Source organism: Chinchilla lanigera, unplaced genomic scaffold (assembly GCF_000276665.1).
Source record: "Chinchilla lanigera isolate Chin_1 unplaced genomic scaffold, ChiLan1.0 scaffold00064, whole genome shotgun sequence".
NCBI classification, from domain to species: domain Eukaryota; kingdom Metazoa; phylum Chordata; class Mammalia; order Rodentia; family Chinchillidae; genus Chinchilla; species Chinchilla lanigera.
In genome coordinates, this window is record NW_004955465.1 from 4,390,476 (window position 1) to 4,407,730 (window position 17,255).

Below are 17,255 nucleotides of genomic sequence, written 5' to 3' on the forward strand. Positions count from 1 at the left end.
GATTTTAATAACTCATAGGAAGGAGTGGTATGAGGAAATCTAGGGCCTGAATATGATTGGCTTTATTGATTATTGGTTATTACCATTAATTATAGAGAGCCTGGAGTGTATTCCGTTGTACAGCTTTAGAAAGTTCTCTATTATATCAATTGGAGGAAAACCCTTTCTCCTTGCTGAGATAGTCACTTCTGTTTAAGAGAATCTCCAGACTGGTGAGAACTTTGGTGGCGAGGGCTTGTCCTGCTCGATGTGAGTGGTTGCTGGGTATTTTACTCTCAGTAGTGGTCTTTCCTGACTCCCTAAGTCAATTCCCACAGCTACCACACAGAGGTCTTTCCTGTCAAGTAAAGGGCCACCCCTCTTTATCTCCTCTACCAAAATAAAAACTTGGCCAAAGAGTACTACTAGGGAGTTAAGAGTGCATTTTTAGAACAAGACTTACTAGAATTCTAGGAGAAGCATTTAAATTCCCTAGCCCCAGACCCCAATCTATAAAACAGAAATCTAACACCTAATTCAGAGGCATTTTGTAAGCATAAACTATTATGAAATATAAACTGCTGAGTGTAGTGGGTTTCAGGTAGGGAATAACTGGTAGTTCTAATTATTTTTATTGTTGTAGCGGTAACTTCTTGAAAAAGGTCTCTGCTTTCCTTTGTAGTTTAGATTTCTCTAGCCCTTTAAAATGTTCCTTTAAGAAGTCTTAGTTAATTATTCCTTGATTCTCTCCTCTAAGAAAATTCATTGGATGTACTTTCTTCCTACTGGGACATAATATTGATGCCTACAGTTTAAAGGAGAAGAGGTTTATTTTGGCTCATGCATTTGGAGGTTTCTGTGCATGGTTGGCAGACGCAAACACGGGAACAGCAAGGTGTGAGGCCCCGGTAGGGAGGAAAGCTGCTCAAGTCACGGCAGCCAGGAAGTAGGCTGCAAATTGTAGAGCCGAGGAAGGACATTCACCTTTCCGGGTCACCTCTTCAGTACTCACCCCTAACCCAGGCCTCACCTCCTAACAGCACATTCAGCTACTAAACGCATCTGTGGACGAATTCACTGATGAGGCTAGCACCCCCGAGAACCAGTTATGTTCCACAAGCCCCACTTCTGATTGCGTGAGAGTTTTGGAGGACATTCTAGATCTAGACCATAACAGACAGGCTCCGTATCATGTATTAAAACTAACATCTGGGAAGGGGGCTGTCCTATTACATGACATTGACAGCGGGTCTCTTAATATTTGATAGTACCAGGAAGTAGGCTTCCTGCGAGGACGGGCTTAGGTTGTTTTGTTTGTCGCTGTAATGCTAGCACCTAGGAATGTGGCTGTCTCAATACATAGTTTAAAAATCAATGAACAAATTGAAGAATTCCAGAGTCCCACATACAAAGTCGCCAAATACAGATAGACAACCACTGGCTGCCATTTACGTGAATATTTTTTTTCCTCTTTGCTGGGAAATGAACCCAGGGCTTCATGCATGCTGAGCACACTCCACCACAGAGTCACATTCACAGCCCAGTTTGAATTATTTTTTAAAAGTCTTTGGTGTTTTATGCAGAGCCACATTCTTTGTTTTATTGGGAATGCTTTCAAACTGCCATAAATCCATCTTTTGCCTTTGTGTCTGTTCTTTACATCTGTTCACATCCAATGTACTCTGAGTTAAGAATGCCCTAGTTACAAAATAGTAGTTCTTGTTCACTTGGCATGCAATTCAACAATCAAATCATTTTGAATTCTCTGTAGAGGAGGAACTTGCTTCTATATTTGAACTCCCTCACATTCAGAGGGAATATGTTTTAATATTTCGACATCTATACAAAATGCTCTACAATTACTTTTAAGGCATTAATTCTCACATGAACACCGAACAAAGTCACGAAGGACTGAACAGGGCAAAGAATTTCTCCAAGGTCGCACAGCCTGTTAATTGCAAAGAATAGGCCTGGCTATCATTTCCCATCCCTCAGATTCATACTAAGCAGGAGTCAGTGAGACTTTGAACTGATGAGGCTCTCAAAGCTTGTACAGGTGCCAGGAAAAGGATTTATTTTCAAACAAAAGCAATACTACATTCAAGAAGGTCAATCTAGTAAACTGCAAATCAGATCAAATCAAGCCCTTGCGTTATACTGTCCATTGCATTCGAATCTTTACTGCATTTAGAACAAAATCTAGATTTCGTACTTCTGCCTTTAAACATTATGTATCTGGCCTTTACCCCATTTTCTAATTTTATTTTGTTCTAGGTTTCTGCTTGTGTATTTCCTGCCCACCTCACTTTTCCTTTCTGTGCACTCTGAGCTCATTCTTGCTGAAGGGTCACTGAGTATATTATTGCTTCCTATTTAGTAGGCTTCTACCTCAAACATGGACACAGCAGGTCTCAGGGTAAGGGTTTTTCCCTCAGACAAGAGTTTTTTTTTTTTTTTAACAGAATATCTCCCTCCTCTAGTTATTTTTGAGTCTGTTTCTATTTCTTTCATTATTTCAGTATCAGCTGGGTTAAGCATTTATCGCTATTGATGAGGTGTTATTACTCGGTGCCAGTAATAGTGCTCAAGTAAAGAAAATGGGTATTTAATAAGCATGTGTAAACGAATAAGTGATCCCCAAGAAACAGCAAAGCTGCATATGGCTTTTGCTGTAGTCAAGTCATCGTTTTAGCAGCTAGGGAGATGAGAAAGTCGTATCTTTACTAAATCATTTTGCTTTCAGTCATCTATAAAATAGGCTAATGTCAACAATGTCATAAAGCTGATAAGCAGGTCAGACATGATAATATGCATGTAAGAGCTTTATAAAATAGAAAATGTACAGCCATTTACTTAATCACTAGACATTTTTGGTGCAGTACAGGCTGCCCAAAGGGAATGTATTGATCGACAATTATTGCCAAATTTTTTCTCTTTTCCAAGTGATATACTTGCATGTTATTTATAAAAGCATTTGTAGTTAATTCCTTGGTCTTTGATCTAATCAGCCTGCAGATGTTCAGAAACACCATCTTTGTGTGCACTGAGGCTCACTCACTGGGGTTCGTAGAAGTAATGGTCTGTGCCCAATTTTTCCCCAATGTGTTCAACTCTCAGGGACAATGAAAGGAGAGATCTGTCTTCTGTCCAACAAGGATGAACTCAAAGAACACTCAATTTTTGTTTTCACAGTGAGAAAAAAAAAATGGAAAAAACAGAGTAGAAGGGTGACAATCCCAGAACTGAATTTTCTACATTAAAATAGTCAATGAGATTTTTTTTTTATCATCTCTAGAGTGAAATATTCTTAGTTGAACATTTGAGTAGAGTGTGAAGAGATGAGCAGTGACATATTGAGTTTGAGGTTGGTAGTGAAATTGTGATGCAATGAGATGATATGGTATTGGTTATATTCCCTCTTCATTTTAGTCACGTCTGATGGGAAATGGTGGAAAGGTCCTATTGTGTATCCAATCGTGATTGAAGTATGACTCAGTCAGACTTTAGACACTGATAGAGTGGCTCTGACAAATGTTGATTACACATGGTAACAGGTACCTGCTCCTGCTTCACTTTGTGTCCTCACTGAGGATTCTTGGGGTGTGGGCCGAAGGACCACTTGATTCACTACTGAAAGTGTGGCTACTTAACTCACTGCTACCTCAGTGGGCCAGTTAAAAACCAGGGTGCTAATCCTCATTCAAGACTTACTGATTCAAATGTAAGCATGAGACATGAAAATCTGCAGTTTTAATCAGTACCCTTGGGTAATTTGTACACAAACTAAACTTTTTGGACTGCTAGTCTAGCCTGTTAAGAACATAGTCTGGTGTTGATGTTTCTGGAATGGTTAAATTAGTTGTGGAAAAATCATAAAAATAGCTGCAATGAATTGATGTTTAAGAGATCATAGAATTGTGCCTTTCCATTAAGGAAGTCTTTTATTCAGAATTACTAATTTGTAAATTGGTAAATTTAGCCTTCTACAAAGACATGTTTTAGGGATCCTGGGCTTTATTGGTCAAAATGTTTTTCTTTTTTTTTTTCTTGAGTGCATTTATTATGTACTGCAAACATACAGTAATGAGAAAAGAAGAAACACCAATAATATTTTGCGGCACATGAAAATTACATGCAATACAAATTTTGTATCCATCACCCAAAGGTTTACTGGAACACAGCTGTGTTTTCTTATTACATATGGAAGCATTTGTGCTAGAATAGCAGAGTTGAGTGATGGTGACACAGATCAGGTATGTAACACAAAAGCCTACATATTGGGCAAAATATTTTTCTTCTGGTTTGTATTAGATGCCTGAACCCAAAGTGAATGACTCAGGAAAGAACAGGATGGACACAGAGAAACATCTGGAGGAAGAGCCCAGCTTCCTCACTTCATAGAACTAAGGAAGATCGGTCAACAGTAGCATGACTTTGAGGTCTTTTACAGTGAGTGCAAGGCAGGGTCTTCATGTTGGGTGCTCCTGGGTCAGGAAGCGTAGCATAAGAGGGCTCTGAAGCAGGTTGCCTAAACTCAGATCACAACTCGAACTTCTCCATGTTTTTATATGAACTCTGGCCAAGTCCCTTTTTGCTTCAGTTTTGGCGTTTGTGAAATGAGGCCCATAATACAATCTACTTCATGAGATTATTATAAAAATTAATGAGGAGACAGTGCTTTAAAAAGTGCCTTGGGTTTGAATACACGTTAGTGGTTGATATACCCATGTTTATAATTAAGAAATTTTTTAAAAGCCGATTTTCTAATACACAAATGTGAAACTGCTATATCTGACACAAGAGCACTAGTTTCCCAGGGTTTTGGGGAGTAAAAGCCCCCTTTTCATATTCAAGAGTTATGAGAGCTATAGTTGTTTCAAACCTGTCCTTGATCCCTAGGCCGAGATAAATTTTCAAGAATAATTTCTTTCTTCTATCCTATAGTAGACAGACTGGAGACTAATTTGCCTGTTCATTTGTCCTGGCTAGGAGAATAGGAAAGAAAATAATGGTACTGTAAAATGCTCAGAGGATAATCTGCATTACCCTGTTTTGTAACATCAGTTCCCACTCATCTGTCCTGACTTGTCTGCCTCTGAAAGAGCATTTCTAATGCACTTAAGTATTTTGACTTACTTCCTTGATCATGCTTATTCCCCAGGACACCATTTAGTTTATTTCCTATTCTCTTTACTGTCGTGTTTACCCTATACCACAGATATTTATATAATGAAACAAAGATCCAGAAATAGTAGCTAGGTTATTTACTTTAGTAAATAAGAATTTGCCCTCATATTTGTCAGATGCCAAAGCCCCTATTTTTAATATGCAGGACATATAGTTTCCCATTTAAATGAGAGAAGTAATTAAACAAGGCACTATTGAACAGTTTGGGTTGAGGTGTCCTGCACACTATATATAAAGTCAGCTGAATCATTTAAGATACATTTAGAAGAACTGCAACCAAGACAAGGTCCAAGGGCACTATTGCAGACTTCACATGAATGAATTGAGCATTATCTAATATTGTGCTTGTCTGCTAAGCCTGCTAATATTTTATGATAATTTGTGTATTTCACTACTATTAGTTTTATTTTGATGTTGACAAAGAGCCACTAGATTCTTGATCTTACCTTCTTATGGCTATTAGGCATAATTGTCCCATTTAGGCTTTAAGACTAGATTTGAATAAATACAGGGAAAGTGCAGCAAACCAGTCAACATATGCTTAGTTATGCTATGGTAACAACAACAAAATAGCAAAGCTCCTCAACATCTCAGTGACTTAATACAACACAGCAGTTTGTTTTTCACTCATATCACATGAACACTTCAGGGCAGATGAAGTCTTTGTACTATTCTTTCTCATCCTGAGTCAAAAGTGAGTTGATGGACAATCACCTGGAATGCTTCTTGTCACTGTAGTAAAAGAGAAGAAAAGACAATTTTGGAGAGTTTAGCACAGAAAGTATGTTCTCTGGCCAATAAGTGATGAAAAAGTGTTACATGATCATGGCCTGAACCAATGGCCTCTGAGTTGTGGGATGGCTGAGCACACTGAAATGAATCTCAGGGAACCAGTTCCCTAGGAGTCCCTTCTTGATATGGGGTTTCAGTGACTCTTCTCAAAAGAACAGTTGACTGCTTTACACCCTTGAGCCTGTCGCTATTGGTGTCTTGTTGGTTCCCGAGATGTCCTCAAGGCATCTTTCTTATCCCTGTGCAAAGTAGTTTGTTTCTCTTTACTGGTGCTATTCTTTTCAACAACCACATCTCCTTTAGCTTCAACTTTACACGTGGTTTCTTCTAAGCCAAAATGTAACTCTTTCAAAACTTTCTTTGGCTGCAAATTCTCACTATAAATCTGACCAAAAGCAGCCAGCATTGTCCATGCCACAATCTAAATTTTTGGCTGTCTTGAAATTTCTTCCAACAGATTAATTGGTCTACTGCTCAATCTCCTGCAAAGCCTAAGGACATGGTCAAAATGTAGACAAATGTTCTGCAATAGTGTGACATATACAGTCTCTAGTTCATATGCCAGTGGAGTTGTTGCTCCTAACTGCAAGCTCATGAGCCTGACCTTTATCATTTGCTTTTACATCAGCCTTCTGACCAGAATCACTCATCAGGCTCTGCTTATATCATTCTAGGATTTTCCTAGCTTTCATCTTCAAGGCTTCCAAAAGTTATTTGATTTTTTTCTGATAATAAAAACCAGGATCACTACAAAAAATTCAGAAAGTATGTAAAAATGAACACTACTTCATGAATATGCATTTTCATTACTTGCATTGTGTTTCATAGATTTTTGCAATGCTTTCATTTAAATAATATAGTGTCCAAGTCAATAGGGTTTTGCTTTCCTTCTAATCATCCACTGAACATTCTGCCTTCAAATTTTGTATTTGTTTCTTGGATTCACTTGTTCTCCACTTCATCTCTGACATGTATGGAAGATAAAATGTATCTCCCTGAAGATGTGCTGTGAAATTCAAATGTGTAGTTCACCTGTTTCTTCCAGAGGAGTGCTCTTCATGGTGCTCAGGAAATAAAGGTCCTGACAATATGATGACCTCCAACCACTAACTTCCATGATGAGTTGGCCCTGGTAGCTGGTTAAGGAGCGACCAATGGTAGCTTAACCATTGGTAGCTGGTTAAGGAGCTACAGGTCATTAAGGAGACCTGTACATTTAGTATTTTAAATAGAATAGTTTTAAATTATAAGTGTTCTGAAAAATACTCACAGAAATGTCTCATACAGGACAACTGTGGATATATTCAAGTTCCTGAAAATATCCTCTGAAAGAGGTGCAATGAAACTTAGTGAACTTTCTTGCCAAAGAGAAAAAGAATGAGTCCCAAGCTGCACATTGCAGGGCAAAAGATTTCTTCTACAACAGGCAGCAAGGGAAAGGCGCTAAAATAATAAGTAAGAAGAGGTAATGCTTGTCTTAATAATTTATGGCTCCTATCTTCCTGTATAGCCAGTGTCAGTGTCTAGTTTTCATCTTGTTCATGTACTTATTTCTTTTTTTTTTGGTTTTTCTCCAGTACCGGGAACCGAACTCACGACCTTGCGCTTACCAGGCAGGCGCTTTTGCCGCTGAGCTAAATCCCCAGCACCCATGTACTTATTTCTTTAGGAGTTATTCATCGGAGTAGTTGTGTAAGACTGTTCTGTTTTATAGAAGAGGTTCTTCATGCTCATTACCACAAGTGACACAGTGTTACACGGTATTCATATGTCAAGCTTAGTACCCTTCAACTATTTCTTGTAGTAGTGTTTTGCAGTTTTGCAGGAGTATTTTAACCGTAAGTGTTATCTTTTCTTTTTTATCAAATTGTAGCATTGCTTAAGTCAGTGTAGTAGTTGAGAGAAAGTCCTAAGATAAATAAATAATTGTAAGGTACATTTTGCATTTTTATATTTACTATATAAGTTGATGATTGTGTCTACTTTGTGAGGAAAATATTTATAACCTTTATTCTTTCAAGGGAACTCAAGCACAACTTAAATATACACATAAAAACTTAAATACAAAAATGCAGATTTAAATACAAAATGAAAATTGACTTGCCCAACACTGCAATGAAATTAATAATAGAATTCTCACTACTGGCCAGATTGTTACTTCTTGTACTTTTAATGTGTTGGCTGAATAAGCCCAGTTTAGTATAACAAGAGAACCAGTTTTTAAACACAGGGATAAAAATGGAATGAAAGTATTATTATTAGCATCAGATCAGTTTGTTTTTTTTTTTAAATGATGGTCCGAACAGGTTTTTGACTCCAGTTCTCTTTCTCCTCCTCATTTAGTTTTGATTCTCTTATCACAAATGTGACTCACAGCCAACTAGCCAAATGAAAAGTATGGCTTGATTAAGGATCTCTTTTGTCAGTAATTTGTGCCTAATGTTTTTAGCTTTCCCATGGGCTGTTGTAGAAAATGGTAAATCTGGTTTAAATGAAACCTGATCCTGTTAATGGTTTAATAGCAGCTGCCACAGGGTTACAGGAGTTTTCAACAGATGCCTCTGTTTCATTTTATTCTTACACTAAGTCTTGAAATATTTACATAAACCATACAAAATATATTCACACACTTTTGGATAAACATTGTAATATAGTCTTAGAAAGCCCCTATCTTCATCAATTTAAAATTATTTACACAAAATTTTAAAAAGAAAGTGCAGTCTATAATTTTTTCAAAAAATAAAAGATGACTCATGGTTTGCATTCTCTAGATTTTTTTAAAAGGTTGAACAATAGACACCATCTTCACATCTGGGCTTTTGTGCAGAGGCTTGGCCAATCCAAGAATCACTCATCTCTATACTTAGTGCTATTTATTTAGCACTGGCAATTTCTCATACAGTGATGTGTATTACAGTGTCAACTGAAACAGACTAGCACAAAGTTAAGTAGGACTCTATTTTTTCTTCAAGTGACCATTAGAAGTAGGATTACTTTTTCTGGAGAATGGTGGTTAGCTCAACTACTTTTTGTAAGGCATTTATTCCATGCAAAGCACTTAGGCGGAGTAGAAGTACAATGCAAACATTCATGATAAGCAAATTAAGCAGTAATTGTAATGGAAGGTAGAAATAGTTGTACAATTGTCTTTGTTTTCTCTTACATTGTAATATGTGAGACATTATAGTATAAAAACAGTAGAAGTTAACTGGGCTTATAGTTTTGAATGCTGAGAAGCCAAAGAACATGACACTGTTGCTGGTGAGGGCCTTCTTTTTTAATTTTAAAGAAAACAGTAATAATAATTTAAAAAGAGCAATGACAAAATACCAACAACATAGATAAAAACAAAACAAAGCAAAAAAAAAAAAATGATACAGAATTTCAGAACTAAATGATAGGAATTAAAAGTGGTTATTATATTATATATTGTTATCTTCAATGAAGTTGTTCAGATTACCAGATGTAAGAATGTAAGACTGATCAAACCATTAAAGAGAATAAAAAATAAAAACAAAAAAACCCATTAGAAATGATACAGAGTTTCACTAGACAAGATGGTAGGAATTCACCAATGGTTGTTACATTTTACATTGTTGTCTTCAAATTAGTTGTTCAGATTATCAGATATAAGCATGCAAAATTGGTAAAAAAATTAAACATTAACTGTTCCTTTCAATAAACCATTAGACATCACAGTACAGTTATCTCAGCTATCCATATATATATCTATATAACTACATTATCTATCATCTATCTATCTATCTATCTATCTATCTATCTATCTATCTATCTATTTCCCCCTTCTTTCTTTTTCTCCTTTTCCTCATCCCAGTTGTTCCTACCTTTGAACAATTTCTTTCCCTTTTATAATATCTATTGTACATTTTGGGTTTTATTTACTCTTTCAGGTTCTTACATTAGAGAGACAATATGATGTTTAGACATGTGGGTCCGATTTATTTCAGTTATGAGTATGGTCTCTAGTTGCATCCATTTACCTATAAAAGGCTCAAGTTTATCTTTTTTTATAGCTGAGTAATACTCCATTGTATAAAAATACCATATCATTTTATCCATTCCTCAGTTAATGGGCATTTGGATTGTTTCCAAGATTTAGCTATAACAAATTGTGCTACTATAAACATGGGTGCACATATATTGCTGTGGTATGATGTTTTTATTTTTTCTGGGAAAATTCCCAGAAGGGGAATAGCTGGGTTAAGTGGGACTTCCAATCCTAGTTTTGTGAGGAATCGCCATGCTGATTTCCACAGTGATTTCACCAGTCTATACTCCCACTAACAGTGAAGAAGTGTTCCTTTTCCCCACAGTGGCAAGAAAGTCATAACACCTTGGAGAGCATCCAATAGTGAGACTGAGCATGTGTGCTAGCTACATTCTTTCTTCTGCTTCCTATAAGGCCACTAGTGCCTTCTTGGGAACCTACCCCAATAATCTAATCCAATTCCAATTCTCAAAGGCCTCTCCTCAAATACCATTAATATAGGAATTAGAGTTTTGAGTTTCCAGCACATGAACTCTTCAAGGGACGCATTCAAATACCTATAGCAACAATAGATGCACCAGGCAAAGAAGACTGAAAATACAAAAGATTATGTTAACATACGACTATCTTGATTTCTAAAGCTCCCGGAATGTAGACTCTTGAACTGTCAGGGCTAATTTGTCTTGTTTGAGTTACACTTTCATGGTGGTGTGATTGCTTAAGTACCTGGGGCTGGAAGGGTTATTATGCAAATTCATGCAATGGTGAGTTTTGAGGGCCAACAACAGGAGAACAGAATGACTTTTTACCCAGTTCTAAACTGTCTGTAGGCATCACCTACTTTGGCGTGTTTCTGAAAGTACCAGCATCCCAATGTTCCCCTGTCTTAACATCTCTCTAGGGACTCCCTCAAAGGAAAGATGTGAAACCTGGCGCAGCGTTCCTCTTTGAACTGTCTCTTCTTGGTGGGACGTCTGCTTGCACTGATCAGGCTGTGGGCTGGGCAGCCTTTCCTCTGTGTGACAACAATTTTGGTATAGTGGAGGGAAAATTCAAGTGTCCCCTTCTCCGAGGACGTTATGAACAGACACTCAACAGTTTCAGGGAAATTGAAGATTTGATTTGCTCGGACTTGGACCACTGGCTGTGCAATCTCTATTTTCAGGTTTGTAATATGTTTTTGTACATAGAAAAGATTTTACCTTTTTCCCAAAGCTGCTTTCTAGTCTTTAATTTTCCTTCGTGAAACTGAAAATTTTAATAAGTTTCACAAAGTGACAAAAGTAATTACATCGCAGTGCTGGTTTATGATACTGTAAATTAAATTGATATATAGAAATAAGGAATACAATTCTAGAGTTAATGGAAAAGTTAAAGGTAATATAATTGTCTGCATTGTAGATGGGCCAGAACTGCCACCTTCAGCCTCCAGTTCTGAGTTCACAGTCTGTTGCTGCATTCCATAATCTGCAGATTCATCTTAGCGTGCTATTGGTAGTGCCACAGTATGTTTCCTCACCAAAATTCTTTTGTGTGTTGGGCATTGTTTATATAAAAGGTACTTAATGACCCATAGTTCCACAGGTTTTGAGCAGCATCACAAAATTCCCTCCCTTGGCTTTGCCACATCAAAGCATGCTCACTTTTGGTCTACCTTAGATCTTTAAAACAAACTAACCTCAGCCTATTTCATTTATTTTTATATATTTGGCACTCTGTCTGCTTTCTAGTCAATCTTTCAATAGAAATGATGTTCCCTAAATTCTTTCTAGGCAAACACCATGGAAGATCCAGAAAAAAAAAATTGCAGTATATGTTCAGTATAAAGCATTCCAATGTATTTGGAGTCTCATTTTTGTCCTATATATCCAAATGTGTCCCTTCTGGTTTATTTTTTTATGCCTATATCATAAAATACCACGGATTGTTTTTTCTTGCCTACACATTTTATTTTCTGTCTATCCATATATCAAGTCATCTACCTATTTAAAAAAAATAAATGTATTAGAGGAAGTAAATTTTAGTGTAGTGAATACGAAAGGCATGCATGACTTTTAGCTATTCTTTCACTATTTATTACTTAAAATTGAGTGTTTTATAAATTATGGCAAAATAAATACTTTGTTTCATAAAAGACAATGCATGTAGTACTAGTACTAATCATAAAGCCTATTTATATTTGGGACTAAATCAAAAATTGAGGATTAACATTTACAAGATAAAAATGTTATTTGTGAAGCAACATTAGAATAATTTGACTTGATCAAAATCTACTTGAATTTGAAGACTAACATTTTCCTCTTTTTCTTCTGACTTATTTTAAAATAATCTTTGTGGAAAAAAATGTTATGATTTATCTGTAGGGCTTGGCAGCCCTTTACCATTCCAGATGGATGTAATTGTCCATTAACATTCTTGATTGACAATATTAGGACTTTTCTCCTGTATATTTCATGAGGGAGGGAGTCTTAATAATGAAATAAAAATAGCGTTGTGCAATACATGATCATCTTAGGGGCTGGGTGTGTAGCTCATTGGTGTCAAGTAAGAGTGAAGTCCTGGTTCACTGATTAAAAGACAGAATAAACAGGAAAATAGATACTTTTCTTTCATGAGGATTAAAACAAAAATTTTTACCTGAAAACTTCATTTTCCATTTATGTGAAATTTTAAAATATGTAGATTTTCCCAATGTGAGGTTTGTTAAATGCAAGAATTTCCTATCAAGTAAATGCTGAGCTGCTCACAAATACACAACTTAGACTTAGGAAAAGAAAAATGGTGTAAGATAGACGATGGAATAGAAAGGGTGGCTTTTGCAATACAGGCTTGGAAATGGTGAAAAGAAACACGGCAATCCCAGTGCATTCTGACCACTGGTGAGTGCGTCCCAGGAAGCTTCCATGGTCAAAGAGCGGGTGGCACAGTCAGTGCGTCTCCTGCATCATCAGGGACTGAACCCAGGACAGCTGCCTTCAGCACGAGGAGGAGGCTGGCACACGACTGGTACTCAGCTCCCAGAGCACATGTGTAAGGGTAGAAGAGGAAAAAGTAAACAAGGAAGACCTCCTATAATACATTCCCAGGAATCTTTTTCTTTCACTACCTCACTTTTCTGAGTATTTTGTTTCTTGGGTCATTGATTGTCCTTCCCCAGCCAGGTTATTATTAAAGTTTTAAACGTAAGGTAAAGTGAAAAAATAGTGTGATGGGCACCCATTTTCTCACCACTAGATGCTACACGCTTGACTTTTATCTTTCAACTTAAAGTATTTTTTTTTTTTTTGTTTTTGGTTCTTCTCTGGTACCGGGAACTGAACTCACGACCTTGCACTTGCCAGGCAGGTGCTTTGCCGCTGAGCTAAATCCCCAGCCCCTTCAACTTAAAGTATTACTTCTTGGAGATAGTAAACACTGCACGAATTTTTACTAATCTCACCCCAGTATAATTGTTACCCCATAGTGTTATTTTTAAAAAAGAAATTTCAAAAAATAAAAACAAAAACAAAATCCCTCATAGAGAGAAGATAATAAAGCTGAAGCAAATATATAAATTAATTAGTATACAAGATTTCATTCATTCTACCACAACCAAACAAAAACCTATATGGTCTGAAATGCTGAAATTATTATTGACTTTCTAGATTTATCAAATTGTCACATTGTTCTTGAGCAAGGTTAACAATGTGTGTTAAATTTTCAAAAATTTTAATGACACATTTATCTCTTAACAGGTAATCCAACTTCCTTTGCATTTAGATGATCAAAACCTGCATGAAGACCATACTCGGCTTTCCCCTGAATTTTCCATGTGTTTAGTGGCTGAAGCAGAAAAAGCAAACTTAGATGTGAACAACGCAGTTGGCCTCTCAGAGAAAGAAACCCAGAAAAACATTCGAATGTCAATGGAGCATACAGCAGAATCTGCCTTACACTCTTCTCGGGGTTAGTTGATTTGTTTTTGTTCAGATTCAATTGCTAATATCTCAAATTGTGCTTGTAAAGCACGATTAAGTAAAACAAAGAAATGCTGATTTTTTTTTTACTAATGTATTATTGTCTATGCAAAACCATTTCAAGAGAATGTGACTGTTAACAAGAAAAACAGTTTTCATGTTGCAGTGTCTATTACATAAATAAATATAAAATTATTTCATTGAAACACAAGCTTCTCCCTAGCCTATAGCTCTTAGAATTTTTAAGGTATTTTTTTGGGGGAGGATAATTTACCCTTTTTGTTCTTATTTCTCAATCTTAGTCTTCCTTATATGCTTTTGAGAGTGGTAACCAAACCAATGAACCTGAGAGAGACACTATTCTCAGAAAAAAGTTGTTATATAACAGAGTATATTTTGTACAGCTTTGTATTTTAAAGACTGGCTTTATTAAGCACTAAGAAACAAATACAGTTTTGAAATATTCAATTACAAAAGTTCTAATTTAAAGAAGAGCTACATTAGCAAGTATTATCTTTTGCAGTAAAGAATTACTTCCTTTAGAAAAGGATTCACAAGTTTCTTTAACAGGGTGGATATCTTAGCGGTACACGACAGGAATAGCAATAGCAGGGGATGGATTGCAGTTACTGCAGTAATAGTAGTAACAGGACCATGAGCCCAGTGTGAACACTGGAAGTATTACCAGCGACAAGACTTGCAATAAGCATGTTAGTTTTAGTTTTTGAAATTGTCCAATATTTTAATTATATCTACAGAAAATAACATCACTTGCGCATTCTTCAGCCTGCTGCTTTGCTACTTTTTCTTGCTTTGCCATATCTGCTTCATTACATGCTTTCTGTGAAAAAGCTGCATTTTATATGGCGTGAAAGCCCTTGGTGAACCTCTCCCTACTCTATTCCTAGCTCTGACCCATTATTGATCATTTCCATTTATATTTTATTTTAAATTCATGTTAGTTTAATTGTGTGTGTTTTAAGGTAGAGATTGATTCCAGGCCCTCACACATGCAGGGTTGAGCTATGTGCCCAGCCCTCCATGTGCATTTTAAAACATTTGTTCATATACATGTGATCATAAGCAATGTATGATATCATTTATGTTTTCAAAGTTTATGTAAATGTATTCTACTTCACATCCACATCTGTAAATTTTATTTTCCTTCAACAGTGTCTTTGGGGTTATCGATCTTTCTCTTTACACATTTCTAGTTTATTTTCTTGTTTTATAGAATATTTTGTATAATATAACACAATTTGTTTGTTCTTACTACTTATGCTGCTTCTAATTATCTTCTATTGTAAACCAGACCAGCGTGATTATTTACTTATTTATTTTAGCTGGGGATGGAACTCAGGGGCCAGGGCAGGCTAACCCTTAGGCCCTCTGATGACTATTCTTGTACATACCCTCCTTGTGCAAAAGGGTGAGATTTTCACCAGACTATAAGTCCCCAGGATAGGAATCACTGAGTCCTAAGACTTTGGAAGTTTGTAGGATAGTGGCACAGTGCTAACTCTGCACTGAGAGCTGTGTAGGAATGTTGTCCATGTCCTCCCAATGCTTGTCACTGTCAGGCTTTAAAGCTTGCCAGTTCATTTTCAGTGAAATGATATCTCTGTTTTAATTAGAATTTTCCTAAATAAAGACCAATTTGGGCATTTGTTTCACCACATATTTATTTTAACCATTGGGTTTTACCCTCTGTGAAGGGCCTGTTACTGTATTTTGTTAGATTTTTCTGTCATTTTTTTCCTCATTGATCTGTAAAAATTCTAGTGCTTTTCTTTTTAAGGTGAAAAGAATCATGGGAAATACTTATTTTCAGATTCAATTTTTGATTTTTGTCTGCATGTTTAATTGGTATAAAGTTTTCAATCATTTAATTTATTTCGTTAGAAATTTTATAACTTGGTCATAGTATCATAGTATCTTTTTAGTTTTTTTTGTTTGTTTTTCTTCTGGTACCAGGAATCGAACTCACGACCTTGTGCTTGTCAGGCAGGTGCTGTGCTGTTGAGCTAAATCCCCACCCCCTAACTTTTTAGTTTTAAAATTTATTTCCTTCTGTTAAAATTTTACTGAATGGGCAATATATTCATAGCTTTCAAGATAAAATTTGCTTCCTATGCTTAGGATCCAGCCTGCTTATTTTCCTTGGAAGAAATCAATATTTCTTGTATAGTTTTCAATAGATGTATTATGTATCTCTAAGAAAATATATAAAATATTGTTATAATTTTAAAATGCTGCCCAAGTTTAATTATATTCCCTTTTAATTTCTAATATCGACTTTTATCTTCTTTTCTGTTATAGCCTGTTGAGGTTTGCTTTTACATTCATTTTTAAAATATGCAGTTGTTAAATTTGCCTCTATTGAGTCTACCTTTTGACTTTTGGCTTTGTTTTCATGTATGCCTCCTCTTAAATGTTTTAACTTTCTTACTGCTATTTTCTTCAGATTTTCTCTAAGGTTATTATTTTAATATCTTTAATTTAAAACTTACCTCATTTATTTTTAATCTTTCTTGGATAGATCACAAATTTTGATGGTATCTGTCCATTTCTCTATGTAATTCTGTTAGATATTGCTTTATATATATTAAATGTGTTATGTTCATACATGTATATGATTGTTATAGTTTTGAGATTGTTATTCTTTTTTATATTGCTGTAGTCACCTTCTATTTGTCTGTTAAAACTTTTGAATTTATATTCCATTTCTTCTGCTATTAGTTCTGTTACCTGAATTAATTTTTGTATTATTATTGCTATTATTATTATTTGTCCCTTGTATGGTTTGGGTAAATTGTAGTTAGTAGCATAACTCTGAGGTTTTGTAATTTAAGATAAGTAGATAATATGTTTTTTAATAGGGGTGTTAATCAACTTTTCGTGACTATAATAAATCCCTGAGATAATAAGCTTAGAACAGTTTTATTTTGACTCACAGTTTCGAAGGTTTCAACCCATGATCAGTTAATCCTGTTACTTTGGGCCTGTGGTGGCCATTCCTGGGAAGAGTGGGTGGAGAGCACTTCATGAGCAGAAAGTTAAAAGGGAAGGAAGGAAGCCCCAGAGTCCCTTGGGCAGACCTGTGGTTGCTTAATCCTCTCACCAGACTCCACTTTCCAAAGTTTCCACCACCTCCCAAGAGCACCAGGCTGTGGCCAATCCTGTAACACACAGACCTTTGGAGAATATTTAAGAGTCAAACTACAACTTATATTTAAGTTTTTGTAGTATTGTATTTGAAATCCTTAGTAACATTTTATTTGCCACCTTATGGTTTTGCTTCTTAAAAATTATTTCCTGAATTTTTATTTAAT

General features: G+C 35.9%; 1 protein-coding gene across 1 annotated transcript in view; it reads left to right on the forward strand.

Moving 5' to 3' along the window:
- Nucleotides 1-17,255, forward strand: part of Ofcc1 (orofacial cleft 1 candidate 1) — a 310,574-nt gene that overhangs the window by 85,369 nt on the left and 207,950 nt on the right. The window contains exons 10-11 of the mRNA XM_013521801.1: nt 10,869-11,132; nt 13,702-13,912. Of these exons, the coding sequence (XP_013377255.1) occupies nt 10,869-11,132; nt 13,702-13,912 (475 nt within the window). The remainder of the gene's footprint in view (nt 1-10,868; nt 11,133-13,701; nt 13,913-17,255) is intronic.